General features: G+C 47.2%; 1 protein-coding gene across 7 annotated transcripts in view; it reads right to left on the bottom strand.

The window, feature by feature from the left end:
- cdk5rap2 (CDK5 regulatory subunit associated protein 2) overlaps positions 1-15,499 on the bottom strand; it is a 71,169-nt gene that overhangs the window by 28,651 nt on the left and 27,019 nt on the right. For 4 of the 7 annotated variants that reach the window (XM_071351802.1, XM_071351807.1, XM_071351801.1 and 1 more), the window contains exons 18-34: positions 15,250-15,441; positions 14,819-14,951; positions 14,525-14,667; positions 13,906-14,022; positions 13,396-13,539; positions 12,825-12,937; positions 12,293-12,435; positions 7,614-7,763; positions 7,249-7,355; positions 6,876-6,995; positions 4,999-5,103; positions 4,548-4,771; positions 3,994-4,435; positions 2,248-3,895; positions 1,555-1,668; positions 658-806; positions 64-458 (exon numbers count right to left, since the gene is read on the bottom strand). In XM_071351802.1, the coding sequence (XP_071207903.1) occupies positions 64-458; positions 658-806; positions 1,555-1,668; positions 2,248-3,895; positions 3,994-4,435; positions 4,548-4,771; positions 4,999-5,103; positions 6,876-6,995; positions 7,249-7,355; positions 7,614-7,763; positions 12,293-12,435; positions 12,825-12,937; positions 13,396-13,539; positions 13,906-14,022; positions 14,525-14,667; positions 14,819-14,951; positions 15,250-15,441 (4,439 nt within the window). The remainder of the gene's footprint in view (positions 1-63; positions 459-657; positions 807-1,554; positions 1,669-2,247; positions 3,896-3,993; positions 4,436-4,547; positions 4,772-4,998; positions 5,104-6,875; positions 6,996-7,248; positions 7,356-7,613; positions 7,764-12,292; positions 12,436-12,824; positions 12,938-13,395; positions 13,540-13,905; positions 14,023-14,524; positions 14,668-14,818; positions 14,952-15,249; positions 15,442-15,499) is intronic. The other 3 variants (XM_071351803.1, XM_071351806.1, XM_071351805.1) reach the window with 3 other exon arrangements.

Below are 15,499 nucleotides of genomic sequence, written 5' to 3' on the forward strand. Positions count from 1 at the left end.
ATGTCAAAAATACATATTTAGGACTTTATAATGAAGAAAGTTAAGAAACAACTACTTAGCAACCTGGCAGGTGAGGCTGATCGACTCCGCTGCTGGGCCTGCAACAGCTGCTCGCTCATACTCCTGTTCACGCTCCTTTCCCTCTCCAGCTCCATGCTCATACTCTTCATCTTCTCCTTCGTCACCTCCCCCTCTCCCTCCAGGCTCCTCTCCTCCTTCCCACCCTCCTCCCCCCTCTCGGAGCCCGTGTGACCTCCCGTGGCAGTGTGGGAGTCAGATGTGGCGGTCAACAGTTCGCTGGACAGGGAGGCGCGGCGGCGTAGCATGGTCTGCAGGTGGAGAATGACCTGGTGTTGGCTCTCTAGCTGGGTCTTCAGCTCCCTCACCTGGGCCTTGAGCTGGGCTGGGTCTTCACACAGACCATAGGAGTCAAACGTCTGGAGGCTCTTCAGACTCACCTAGTGAGAGATGGGGGATGGGGATGAGAAAGAGAGATAGAACAAGAAAGCACAAAAGTGAGAGAGGATAAAGAGAAAGAGCATAAAGGTGAGGGTTTAAGAGAGACAATACAATCAAACCAAAACACAGGACGAGGACCATGTCCAATAAAAATGTGAAAAGCAGTAACTAGGGCGGCAGTAACTAGGGCGGCAGTACCTTGGGGGAGCTGAGAGTGGGGGAGCTGGGGTAGGAGGCACTGGAGGCCGTGTCAAGGTTCTCTGTGGAGGAGAACGAGGGCTCCTCCTGGTTCTGCTTCAGCAGGCAGGGCAGGCTGCTGTTAGCACTGCCAGGGACAAGCTGCATATCTGGAGGGATCATCGTCAACCACACACAAAAGGATCAAACAGGGGTCTACAGTATATACCTAAAATAAGCAAGTCTGACGAAGATGGTACAATGTGAAAGGAGAGAGGATCGGTTTTGTGCTGATGTTTTACAGTTGACCGTGGTCAAATAAGGAGGAGTTAGTGTCCCATAGAGCAAGCCATTCCAGAGTACAACAACCAGAGTGCACACATGCAGGAGAGACACAGGCAGCGAGAGACAGACAGGCAGAGACACAGGTGTGCTGTACAAGTCAGTGCCCTGGTTAAACCACATAGGAGAAGGTGTGACTGTCAGACCCATACAACACAGTGGGGTTATCACCACAATGTTCCAGCCCAGTGTTCATTCCCCATGCAGTCTTTAGGGCTGAGTCTCAATAGTCTAAAGTCGCTTCCTCTCCTTTTCTCCTTACCTCTATCTGCACTGACCTGAAAACACAGGCTAGAGGAAAACAAAATGTCGGATGCCCGTGAGCTGCTTTCACCTGTCCAGTCCTTTTTATGTCAGAGCAGATGAAGGAGAGGAAAGGAAGCCACTTTAGACTATCGAGACGCACCCGGACGATGTGTGACTATCAGACCAGAAAAGCACAGTGGTGTTATTATCAAACAGTCTTACAGCCCAGTGTTTTCATTCCTCATGCAGCAGACGCCACTCCACCACTGTGATTATTAGTGTCCACTCGACAGACAGACAGACATGCTCCGTCTAGACGTGGTCGTCTACCTGTGCTACTGCTCTCCTCCCTATCCACCTCGGCCTCACTCTTGCCACTGGTTTCGTAACCCAGGTCTTGCAGGTCCACCTGCACGCCCTTGTCTTCCTGCTCCAGAGGGGGCGCTAGAGGCAACACGCAGGCAGGCGGGGGTTAACAAGAGAAGGTTCAGGTTCTCTCTCTTTCGGCTTGATCAGATGCCGAGGACGTGATGTCATCATTGCATTTGGATTGTGCAGTCAAACGTTGATATTTGATGTAACAATTGAATCACACAGGCAGTAGTTTAATTCTACACAGAGCCAGTCACTGTCATTCGTTGTCATGCTATGCGAAGCTCCCTTTAGTGCATCAAAAACAGTAACCAAAAGGCTTGGCTGTCATGCTCGACACACCAGTACATGCACTTCTTGCAATAGAGGTCTATGCACATTTATAAAAACACAGCTCAGCAAAGTGCAGGTTGCACACATTCCTCTAAGAACGTATGTCAAGACAAACATTTTCAAACAAAAAGCTGATTCCAAATTCCTGACGTTGTGTTGTTGTTCTGTCTAGATCTGTGCTTTAAATGAATCTTGAAAAACAAAGTAGCCAACAGATCCGGCTCGAAGGGCCATATAAGAAATAGTAGGAAGGAATGTCATTTTTAAATGTATGTATGAATCTTATCAACAATTTCACCTCAATTACTGTTCCCTTACCTCTATGTGTTGCTACATGACTGGTCTTCTTGGAGGAGTTCTGCAAAGCTATGATGGACTGAGCCGTGGCCAGCTTCTCCTCCAGGCTCTTACAGGCCCTCTTCCTCTCCTTCAAAGCCTTCTGAAGGCTCTCCAGCTGGGCCTGGACATCTCGTGGTGGTACCCAAGCTCCAGGCTCCATCGTCTGGGCTTCCCTCTCCCTGCGTCCCCTCTCCTCCTGCAGGTCGTAGAAGGCCTTCTGGAGGAGGCAGATGTTATGGTGGAGCTCTAGGGGAGAGGGGGTTTCAGCCCCAGGAGTGGTGTGTCGTGTGGGGGTCCTACTGGTCTGTTGGTGGGTGGGTTCGGTGGAGCCCAGGTCGTCCAGCGCTTCTCTCTCCTGTAGAGCTCTCTGTAGTCTGTCTAGCTGCTGTTGTAAGTCAGAGCTGCTTTGAGCTGCTCTGGTCGTGGTAGAGGTGCTAGTGCTCGTGTTGGTACAGTGAGCTGTGAGTGAGCCTATGGCCGACTCGGCTGCTCTGAGACACTCGGAGAGATGCTTGGCAACCTGCTCAGATCCTAGGCTGCTCTTCTCATCGGACGCAAACTTGCTTCTTCCATGATGTTTTCCCCAACCTCTCTGTCCCTTTGTTTCATTCCCTCTCGGAAACTCATTCAGGTCTTCTTCTGGCTGCCTACCGTAATTGCCCTCCAGGCCTGCGGGGGCAGTGTTGGCAGTGCCCTGCTGTGCTGCGACAGCCTCCTCAGCTGACCTCAGCCTCTCCTGCAGCTCGACGTTCAGCCGGCTCTGCTCCCACAGCGTCTCCTGCAGGGAGTCCACTTGCTGCTGCAGCTCCGCGTCGAGGCCCCCCGAAGGCCCTGGAACCGAGGTTTTCAGGACCAGAGGGTCAAGAGAAGCACTGACCTGCCGTAAGGTCGCCTCCAGCCTCGTGCACAGCTCCTGGGGGTCCAAATGACCGTCCAGGGCGTTGGCGGATGACGAGGTGCCGGGGAGCGAGGCAATGGCCGCTTCGACCATGTTGAGACACTCCACCAGCTGGGTGTTGAGTCTCTCTTTCTCCTCAAGGGCTTTCTGGAGCTCAATGCACTGTCTCTGGAGTATGTACTCTGAACCAGGGGACCCAGCACCTAGTACTCCACCCTGGCTGTTTCTGTCCAGGTTGCAGGCTGTAAGATAAGTGATGGTGGACTCGGCGGCCTGCAGGGCTTCCATATAATGACGGTTGAGCCGGTCTTTCTCCCGGAGCTGGGCCTGAAGTTCGTCCCACTCGGCCATCTGCTCCTCCAGACGGTCTATCAGCTGCTCCTTGTCCTGGCACTCCTGGTGGAGGAGCTCCAACTGGGATAGGAGTTCGGCGTCGGTGGGAGCCTGAGCTCGGAGGAACTCCGCCTCCAGGCCCTGTCTGGTGGTCCCCCTAGTGGTGCTGCTATGGTTAGAGCCTGGGCTGCAGTGCTGGGCGGCTCTAGGAGAGCTGTGGGAGTCGGAGTCTGAGGTTTGCTGGTCATGGTGGTGGTCCAGGCCTAGTTGATGTAGTACGTCTCCTCTCAGATGTTCAGAGAACTCGTCTGACGCCTGGTTTACCGACTCTCTGCTGCCAGCAGTGTCTGGTTTGTTGTGTCGCACAGGGACGGGCAGGCGAGATTTGACACCAGCCTGCAATACAGAAACAAACAGCAGAGCAGGAATATTAAAATGTGTGCAAGTCTCCTCTTCACTTCATGTTTCTTTCTCATTTCAATGACAGTACTTACCCCATGTCTTGCGATGCGATATGAATGTCTCTTGGCAGGCTGTGTGTGGCTGTTCCCCTGTGTGGCATGACCATCTCCCTGTGCTTTCCCTCTCGCTTCTCCTTCAAGCAGTTTCTCTCTACCATGAGCTCCTCCCTCCTGCTCCAAACGCAGCCTCTCCATCTCCCGGGTCATCGTCACCATCATGTCCGGCTGACTATCCGACCGGGTCTCTACGTCCACCACCGCTTCAGTCCTCTCCAGCTGCTCCTTCAGCAACTGGATAATCTTGCGGTGACCTTTGGCCTCTGACCTCAGCCTCTCCAATGTCTTGCGGAGGTCGCCCTGTGCGTCGCCGATGTCGCCCAAGGTGTCGGCGCTCTCCTTGGACTCTGTGGATTTCTCCTCCTTTAATTGACCCCTCAGGTCCACATTCTCTGACCGCAACCTCTGTAGCTCCTCCCTAAACACACAGAATTATTAGTGGAAAAGCACAATCGCTTTCCTCCTCCTTATGAAAATGTACCCACCCCCCTTAAAACACAGTAATTAGATAGAAGATGAAGGTGACTCACCTGAGGTGGTTGACTGATAAGGCCCCACAGTCGGACAGAAGAGAACAAAGCTGCTCCCAGTCTCTGTCCCTCTCCACCTCTCCCTGCTGGCTGCTCTGTGACTGGCTCTCACTGGTGGCTTTGGAAGACCAGGGAGGCCATATCCCTCTCTGGATCTGGGCCAGGGTACTGCTCACAGTCACATCAGCAGATTGGTGGCCGTCATTCAGCTTTCCATCTACCACCTGAAAGGGGAATTTTTCAGAGTGTATGAGAAGTACTATACGTGGTATGGTGCATAATGCTCAATGTATACTTTCTCACGTCAAAATTCCAAGGAACTCCTCAGATTAGGAAAAACATACCCACAACACATATTTTATGTGCTCTAATTGCTATGGTTCTTTAAGATGCATAAAACAACTAAACATTTATTTTCCTTATCACCCATCTTTAAATCAGCCCTGCTTACCTGTCCAAGGCCGCTGTCCGTCTGGCTCCCTTTGTCCTGGCCAGAGTCACTGTGGACTCTGTCACTGTGCCGTGACTTTTTCTCCTGTCTCCGCTCTAGATGCTGCTATAGTAATGGGATGGGAGGCGTATGTGACACATGGCTTTGTAACGGAAAAAAAATGCAATGAGGGAACAGAATTCATAAGACAACACGGCACCACAGCAAAGGCAGAATGGCGTGACAGCGACGTGTCTAATGTGGCATGGGGTAAGAAAAGACTGTTTCATGGGACACATAAGAAAGAACAGGGACGAAGTTAGGAGGGGTGGAAAGAGATGGTAAATGCTGTATACTACAGAGACATAATGCATTAGTTAAGAGGTAAAACAGATATAGGACACAGTACTGCAGATGTAAAAGTGTTTGGTAAGGAGACAGAACAAACATACATCAGTGAGGGTTCAGGGTCAAAGGTTAGATCAGTAAGAGGTTAGGGGAGAGGATTAGAATGAAGCTGTGCCCAGGGCTCTAAATTAAAATGTGCCACATGAAATGTAGGAGCACCAGAATAGTTTTATTGATTGAGATACAGCCTGTATTGGGCCTGGATGCATTCTAGCTACTTTTAAAGCACATATTACCCTAGAAACTAATATGTAACGCTGTAAATATGTTTATTATAAAAGCTCAAATGTTGATACAAATACTGGTCATTGAATTTACAGTAATTTGTAGAATACAAAGCACTATTTTCCTATTGAGATGCATTACTTTGAACATTTTAAACAGTCTCTTTAAAAACGTCAGGTTTGTGATGAAGACATGCAAGAGATCTGTAGTTCATTCATTGTTGTGATCATTGATCTCCTGAAGAAGATATCCCGTTCCTTTCCTTCTGTGCCACCAGATGTTTGGATATACTGCTGAAGTTACCTGGTTGTTAGCTAGCTAGTCAAAGGTCTAACATGCTTGAACAAAGTGTAAACAAATGGTAGCGAGGCTCGACGCGCAAGTAGTTTTTGAACGGCCCACGACATGGTTTTTGAATGTAAAATGAGATCCCAGCGACCCGCTGAAATGTGGGTCAGACATTTTGACCTGGTTGGGCTAGAAGCCAGACATTTTGACCTGGTTGGGCTAGAAGCCAGACATTTTGACCTGGTTGGGCTAGAAGCCAGACATTTTGACCTGGTTGGGCTAGAAGCCAGACATTTTCGCTGTAGTAATGGTACAACCATGACGCTAATGAATCTGCACTCGTGTGTATCTCTTAGGCACTTGGAAACAACTGTACAGCGAAGCCTCATTACAACAATTACAATCTGGGAGATTTTTTTCATAGTCGCACAGTGCTCCCAAAATAAAACTCATGGTCTCACAGCAAAATATTTATTTGTATATCGCACTTTAAAGCCCTGCCCTGAGAATCAGGAAGCACTACTTCTATTCTGGAACGTTCAATTGAATGGAAACGGTGCTGTACTGAACAACCAGTTTAAAAAATGGGTAGGGTTTGGGGAACGCTGTCAGTATGGCTAATGCCCTTTAAATAGGTCACTCATTTCTTCAAGCCACACCTCGCCACACCCAGCAAATAGGAGCAAACGTACCGGTCTGTTCAATAACGTTTGTGAAATATGTTGTTCAGTATAAACCGTTCCGCAACGTAGCAAACATTCAAGCAAACTGAACACACCTCCGAATCCCAAATAGACCACGAGCACTAAGCACAAGAGCCTACATATAGATCTACACGGATCTGTCAGCTAGAAACAATAACTTAACCTTCCTCTCTGATAGAATTTCCACCATATTAAATGCACTTTTCCAATCATTTATGATCTACAGAAGTGCCAGGGTGAATGCCAAATGGGTCGATTTGAAATTGGACATACCTCTTTCCCAGAGCTGCTTTGTGATAGGTTGTGGTCTGAGCCCTCGGTCAATGAGAGCGTCCTCTGCAGGTCCTCATTCAAAGCCTGCAGTCTACTGACATAGTCCTGCAGCTCCATCACCTACAGGAGATACAATGACGTTAGCAACTCATCAGTAGTGATGTACACCTTGCATTAACCACTAGCATTGGATACTTAGAAACAATAAAAACTGTGTTTTCCTCCAGTTTAGCTCTTCGGCTCGATGCCAGAATAAAACATTATTTACAGGAAAGAGGTATGATAATGTATAAATAAATTAACATTAAGTATGATCATGTATGAATCAAATATGACATATGAAGTATGCTAATGCAGTGAAGTAAAAGCTGACCTTCTGTCGGAGCTCCTCTACAGACAGATGGTCCAGGCCCTCCCCCTCTCCTACACAGATACTCATGTAGGACGTCTGGTCGGCCATGAAACTACCCAGGGTGTCAGCTGGAACAGAGGAGTTACTTACTACCAATATACAGACTGCACTTTAACTTCAGGTATGCGCCACTTTATATTTAAAGAAACACTCCTTTAAGTCTGTGACTGACTAACACCAAGGAACCCAGGGTTGTGCACTCTAAAGAGACCCTGCAGTTCAAGCGTCTCCTCGAGTTTCCCATCCCGGCTCTACTGTCCTTGTCAATGTGCTGAGACATCGTCAGGGTTTGTGATGATGCGATAGTACAGTATCCTGGTTCTCACCAGTGTCATTGGTGGCACCCACCCCTCCCCCGCGGTTCTTGATGACTCCGAGGCGGGCCTGCAGGGAGGCATTCCAGCGCTGGGCGTCCTCCAGCTGATGCCTGACACTCTGCAGCTCCCTGGGGTCAACGTGGCCCTGGCCCTCGCGCCCTGCAGAGACATGATTGGGTTAGAGAGAGACGGAGGACCAGGGTGTTCTTTAGGCACTAACGTAGCAGGCGCAAAAGAAAACGCCTGAGCGGAGTTCCCACATCCGGTTTTAGGTGGAAAAGGAAGCTAGGTTGAATTAGCTGTATTCCTGTAAACCGGATACATCCGGTAGTTGGCAACTCTGCTAAGGATGAATAAGGACTAAAACAGGCAGGGACTGCCTGGACTTTACATCTTAAAAAGTTTTTCTATGGTGTGTGCTGATGAATACACTGCATATGTTTTTACAATGTGTCCCATCTTAAAGCAATGTGAATGTTCTTGGTCCACTAAAAGTCATATTTCTAACCATAACCTAGTCTTTATTTAACTGCAAAGAGTGACTGGCTGCAACCCACCAACCCATGATTCCTAGTTCGAGAGACCAAGACAGATGAATAAAACCCTATCTACTGAATCTACTCTTAGAAAGGTGGGGTAGGGCCTCCCGGGTGGCGCAGTGGTCTAGGGCACTGCATCGCAGTGCTAGCTGTGCCACCAGAGTCTCTGGGTTCGCGCCCAGGCTCTGTCGCAGCCAGCCGCGACCGGGGGGGGTCCATGGGGCGACGCACAATTGGCCTAGCGTCGTCCGGGTTAGGGAGGGTTTGGCCGGTAGGGATATCCTTGTCTCATCGCGCTCCAGCGACTCCTGTGGCGGGCCGGGCGCAGTGCGCACTAACCAAGGGGGGCGGGTGCACGGTGTTTCCTCTGACACATTGGTGCGGCTGGCTTCCGGGTTGGAGACGCGCTGTGTTAAGAAGCAGTGCGGCTTGGTTGGGTTGTGCTTCGGAGGACGCATGACTTTCGACCTTCGTCTCTCCCGAGCCCGTACGGGAGTTGTAGCGATGAGACAAGATAGTAATTACTAGCGATTGGATACCACGAAAATTGGGGAGAAAAGGGGGGTTAAAAATAATAATAAAAAAAAAAAGGTGGGGTGAAACACTTGAAAAACTAAGAAATATGTTCACTGTTTGCTACTCCAAAATGTGATCTTTAGTAAAGCTTCTGTTCTTCTATTCTTCACCATACTTCATTTAAGATCACCTCTGGGAGCAACACACATTAGCTTCTGCCCTTTCCAGTTCCTATGTTACGTTTGGAAGTGTATATTTAGTTTGTGTTTATCAAGATCACACAATCGAGCATGAATAGAAAGCTTATGCACAGATGAACTATGCATAGAACAGAAATATCAACACTCAAAAGCCTGGGGTTTGGGTCACTGCATGTAGAGTTACATAAGGAAAGAGTCAGTGGAATAACGCTTCAAGCGCACCCATGTTGTTTACATTCTATTATACACACAGGATCATAAAGAATAATTCTACATGCTGTACTGAATTCAACCACCTAGATTGGAATACTCAGTGTATATCAAACATTAGGAACACCCTCCTAATATTGAGTTGCACCCATCCCTTTTGCCCTCAGAACAGCCTCAATTCGTCGGAGCATAGACTCTACAAGATGTCGGAGCGTTCCACAGGGATGCTGGCCCATGTTGACTCTAATGCTTCCTTCCCACAGTTGTGTCAAGTTGGCTGGATGTCCTTTGGGTGGTGGACCATTCTTGATACACACGGAAAACTGTTGAGCTTAAAAAGCACAGCAGCGTTGCAGTTCTTGACACAAACCAGTGTGCATGGCACCTACTACCATACCCTGTTCAAAGGCACTTAAATATTTGGTCTTGCCCATTCACCCTCTGAATGGCACACACACAATCCATGTCTCAATTGTCTAAAGGATTGAACACCCTTCTTTTAACCTGTCTCCTCCCCTTCATCTACACTGACTTAAAGTGGATTTAACAAGTGACATCAATAAAAGGATCGTCCAGGTGAAAAACCTGGATTTACCTGTTCAGTCTCATGGACAGAGCAGGTGTTCTTAATGTTTTGTACATTCAGTGTACGTACAAGTCACTCTTACAATGTATCCAATTTCAGTTTGTGTAGTTGTTGCTTTAGCTTTCTGTAACTTTGTAGCAAGTACGGTCTGCATGTGTAGGTGCATATCATGTCATGATTGCAAGGTGTCCCAATATCTTTTACATTCTAGAATGCCCTTCTAGCCAATAAGAAATTATTATTCAACAATGCTGTGGTATAAAATATAAATAATGGCCAAAATAAAATGTATCGTATACTGAACAAAAATATAAACGCCATAGGTAAAGTGTTGGTCCCATGTTTCATGAGCTGAAATAAAAGATCCCAGAAATGTTCCAAATACACAAAAAGCTTATTTCTCTCAAATTGAGCACAAATTTGTTTACGTCGCTGTCAGTGAGCATTTCTCCTTTGCCAAGATAATCCCTCCATCTGACAGGTGTGGCATATCAAGAAGCTGATTAAACAGCATGACCATTTCACAGGTGCACCTTGTGCTGGGGACAATAAAAGGCCACTAAAACATGCAGTTGTGTCACAACACAAGGTCACAGATGTCTCAAGTTGAGGGAGCGTGCAATTGGCATGCTGACTACAGGAATGTCCACCAGAGCTGTTGCCTAATAAGTGAATTTTCATTTCTCTACCACAAGCCACATGTTTTAGAGAATTTGGCAGTACGTCCAACCGGCCTCACAACCGCAGACCAAGTGTAGAGTGTCGTGTGGGCAGTTTGATGATTTCAACGATGTGAACAGAGTGCCCCATGGTGGCGGTGGGGTTACGGTATGGGCAGGCATAAGCTACGGACAATGAAAACAAATGTATTTTATCGATGGCAATTCGAATGCACCATGACAAGATCCTGAGGCCCATTTTTTGTGACCAACAGATGCATATCTGTATCCCAGTCATGGGAAATCCATAGATTAGGGCCTAATTTATTTATTTCAATTGACTGATTTCCTCATATGAACTGTAACCCCGTCAAAATCAATGAAATTGTTGTTTTTTCCCCCAGTATTTTATATTTAACCTTTATTTAACCAGGCAAGTCAGTTAAGAACAAATTCTTATTTACAATACCGCCTAGGAACAGTGGGTTAACTGCCTTGTTCATGGGCAGAAGTATAGATTTTTACCTTGTCAGCTCGGGGATTCGATCTAGCAGCCTTTAGGTTACTGAGCCAACGCTCTAACCACTAGGCTACCTGCCACCCCGTATAAATATAAAGCCACTATAAAGAGCAATTCCCTCTACTGTGCAGCATTCAATACGAGCCCAAGGCATCTTACCTATATTATATAGCTGGCTCTCTTTATAGGGGAGGAATGGTATGAACTGGAAGGCAGATGGGCGCATGCACACACAGGCTGCACCATAGATGAATAAATCATCAGGTTCAGACTGTCACACTGCCACACCTATACAGAGCTCTCTCACTGGCACCTGGCCTCATCAATCAAGGTTCTATGATGGTATGTGTCCTAACACTGCATCCACTGAAGCCTTGCACTACTAAACAGTGACATCCCATCACTCCTTGTCGTTGAATTCAGTTCAGCATGTAGGATGATTTTATCGACCTGTGTTTATGTTTTGTAAACAACTTGTAGGTAATATGCTTGAAACAAATGCACGCTTCACAAGCAAGTGCACAGTTTGGAAGAAGGGTAGAGAACAGGGAAGCAGCCACAGAGAGGTATGCTCTGTAACTGCCCCAACCCTATAGGCTGTAATTGAATGAGCTTACAGATGGCTTAATAAGAGTGTGTGTGTGTGTACTAACTGCTATGTTTCTAATAAAGCAGACATTGGATAAGTGACAATGATTTCATGTGATATGCGAGTGAAGTGATGCAACGAGACAGACATGGCTTTTTAATGGATAAACAAAAACAAGAGTAGAAGATAAGCAAATGAGTAAAGGTAAGCTGTAAGTGAGGAAGACAGACAGAGACACACGTATTATGTTTTATTGTGCAGAGTAGCTCATAACCAGGACAAAGGAAATTACTTTCCAGGTGAGAGGATGAGTTTATAGGAGGTGCCAGTGGGGACATTAATAGAGTAGAGAAAAAACGTAGGCTATTGCGGTCGTGTTTTAGACATGCAGATGGGGAGGATGCTAATGATGAAGATGACAGTGAACAGAAGACAGCAAACAGATGAAAAAATGACCAGGTGGACAGCAGGCTTGGCAACACCAGGCAGTGTTAGAACATGTAGCGACCAAACTGACCATGGTTGATAGCATGCATGCATGTATGTGTGTGCCTCTCCCTAAGAGAGTATAACTTCCTATTAAAGTACCATGAATAACATGTTAGTGTTGGACAGTTTAAAATAATATAGTGGGTCTCTACTTCCTCAACTCAATATAGACATTGTTCATTCACAGCTGAGCTTCAGCCAGCTGTCTAGTTCAAGAAACAAAGGATCAGAACCCCTCCTCCCTCTCATTCTTTCCTCCCTTGTCTCCCCCTCTGTGCCCTTCCTAGGTCCCTTCCTCTCTCTAGTATCCCCCTCCTCTGTGCCCTTCCTAGTTCCATCTCTCTAGTCTCCCCCTCCTCTTCTGTGTACTACTACTGCACCTTCTCTTGAGAGCTTGGCTCTGGCGATCTCTCTTTCCAGGTCTTCTCTGAGCTCCTCGTTGCTCCGGATCCCTTCTTCCAGCTGCTGTCTGAGGAGCGTCACCGCTGTCAGCTCCATCTGGAGGGCGTGAAGACGCTGGGCACTGCAAAACACACAATGTATGAATTACTATTCCACATATACAAGGAGACAAATCGAATTGTATTTGTCACAGTCTACACCTGTTGTTTACGAAGCATAACAGTGACATGCTTACTTATGGACCCTTCTCAATGATACAGAGAATTATTTTTAAATAATAGAAAAATAACAACATGAGGAATAAATTAGTAACGATAACGTGGCTATGTACACGGTGTACCAGTAGACAATATCTATGGACACACTGGGTATTGCAACAAAAAAAAGAAACCCTTTTGAATGCCACACCAACCAAAGCATATAAAAAAGGACTTTGGTAAGACTATTTAAATTACATGGCAATAAAATATGATGTGGAATAAATCCAATCTGTGATAATCGTCCAGATACCTGTCCTGTTCTTTGACGGTGCGAACCAAGCTGGAGTAGAGCTGCTGCTCGGCCCTCAGGGCTCGGTTCAAAGAGCGGTGCTCCACCTGCAGGTCAGCCAACAAGGGCAGGACCTGGGGAGGGAGGGGGGCACAGGTCAAAGGTCAGATGCCACTCAATCAGTTGCTATACAAGGGTCATATTCATTGTGCATGGGAATTGTTTTAAACCGTTTCGCAATGGAAAACAAAAATGAGAGATCGTTATTGGACAGGTCCAGGTAGTCCCGCCATGTGTCAGTCAGTTTTGGTGCCTAATGAACAGGACCCAGGTCACGGTGGGTTTATTCTCATGCTTGACTGTTTTTGACATGCAGACCAAAGAGTGAGCCTTTTGAAATTGTGACTTTGTGTTGTTGAACACTTTATTTTCACACAATTAAACCAGACATCACAAAAGGTTGTGACTTTATTGATTTTTGATGTAACACTCGACTACGGTACATTCAGACATGGCCATTCTTCTGAAGATAGATGGCACACTACAGCTCATAAATACGTTTCAGGCAGGGCTTGCTTTTGCGTGGGGCTACCTCTTGCTGGCTGTCACCACCGATGATGGTCCTCTCCCGCTGAGGGAGGCCAGGGAGTGAGTGCTCCACCCCGGCTTCAGCAGCGTGATCCTGGGTCTCCCTGGTTTGACTGTCCCCTCTCTGGCCCAGACGCTGGTGGAGGTCCTGTCAACATATACACAGCAGAGAGACTGAGGTCAAACTAGTTACAGCAAATGAAAAAAAGTGCCCTCGAAGGAAAAAAAAAAAAAAGAATGTATTGAAGTGAAAGTATCGCTCAGATGTGTTAATTTCCTTTCGGAATTTACAATGACTGCAATAGATTATTTATAACTGAGCCATGCTCAAAAGAGGTAGCACAGATGGTGATGGCAAAAATCAGTTCAAGGTCAGCCAGGTGGATTAACCCTGTGCAAGCTACCCATGAAACCAAATGGCACCAGGTAACCTCCTGAGCCTGCTTGAGTGTGTGTATGAGTGTCTGTGTAGATTAGTAGCAGTGTGTGAGGAGACCACTGGCCATCCACTCACGTTTATAATCTCGTCCTTGGTCTCCAGGGTGGTGGTGAGGGAGTCTATGCTGGCCGCCTGGCCCTCGATACGCCCCTCCAGCTCAGACAGCACTGACTGGAGATCAGCCAGGGACATCTGGAACACAGGAGAACAATGGAATAGAATGAAGACATTGACCCACGGTCCATTTTCTATTATCCACATAATAGTCAGGATTTAGACTTGTGGAGGGTAATCTACTGATTCTGATCTGTACCCAGAGGTTATTTTTACCAAGAGCAAAGGAAAAAAACGATGTTAACTCAATGACAAACCAACAAAGGATCAAGAAAGTGAAAGTGAATCATTTCTTATTCCTCAGTCAAAAATAGTGTATTCTTTGACCAGAGTAAAAGGGGGATACCTAGTCAGTTCCACAACTGAATGCATTCAACCGAAACGTGTCTTCCGCATTTAACCCGACTCCTCTGAATCAGAGGTCGGGCGGGTGTGCTTTAAATCGACATCCACGTCATCGGCGCCCGGGAAGCAGTTGTTGTTGGGGGTTAACTGCCTTGCTCAAGGGCAGAACGGCAGATTTTTTCCCCACCTTGCCGGCTCAGGGATTTGAATCAGCTGCAGTATGTACTGTTCTCACCTTGAGCTCATTCTCCCTCCTCAGAGCCTTGTTGAGAGCCTCAGTCTTCTGAGCCAACTCCTTCTTCAGGATGACCACTGTCTTCTTGATGAGAGGGACCTTCTCCATGCTGTCTTCATTGTTGTTCCTCTTGGAGAGGTCACCTACAGAGGGAACAAAACCAGTAGAGGACATTAGTGGGGTCAGGGTGTTGGTGGACAAAGACAGTTTGTACTTCAGCCAACTGCTGTTTAGTTCATTGGCATGCCAAACTGTTCAGCACAGCTTGCAGCTTTAAGAGGTAAAACCTCTCACCTTCCCTCTCCTCCAGTCTCTCCTGCAGCAACTGGATGGTCTGTCTGAGCTCCAGCACCTGGGACGGTACAGGTTCCTTCTGCCTCAACTCAGCCAGGAACTGGTCCCTCTCCCGGCCTCGCTCCAGAAGTTTCTGGCAGAGGAAATCAAAAGCTAAACACATCGGAGCTCATAACCTTGCCATTAACTTTATTCAACGTTATTCTACCAAGACAAATCAAGGATGGCCAATGTGCAGGTTTTGTTCTAGCCCAACATTAACAAAATAATATTTTTTGTACTTTTATTTTTTACTTGTGAGGTGCGTTAGAGCTGGGCAGGAGCAAAATGCTGCACATATTTTAGCCAGCCATGATTTAAATCCTAAACTATCAAAAACACAAAATAGTAGTGTACTCTGCACCTATCCAAATAACTCTGTCCAAACTCACAATGATGATGGATTCCTTCTCGGTCAGCAGAGCCCTGAGCTTGGCAGTCTCCAGGTAACCCTCCTGTGTTGCAGTGGAACTAAGTTTCTCGGCGGAGGCCAGCTGCTGCTGCCGGGTACACAGCTGTCGCCTCAGCTCCTCGATCTCCTGGATGCGCTCAGACAGTGTCCTGTTATAGTGCTCTGCTGACTCCTGGAGGGACAGGAGAGAAAACATGAGATAATAAACACTAACCCTCCTGTAAAAATAT

This window comes from Salvelinus alpinus, chromosome 18, assembly GCF_045679555.1.
Source record: "Salvelinus alpinus chromosome 18, SLU_Salpinus.1, whole genome shotgun sequence".
In the NCBI taxonomy this organism is placed as follows: domain Eukaryota; kingdom Metazoa; phylum Chordata; class Actinopteri; order Salmoniformes; family Salmonidae; genus Salvelinus; species Salvelinus alpinus.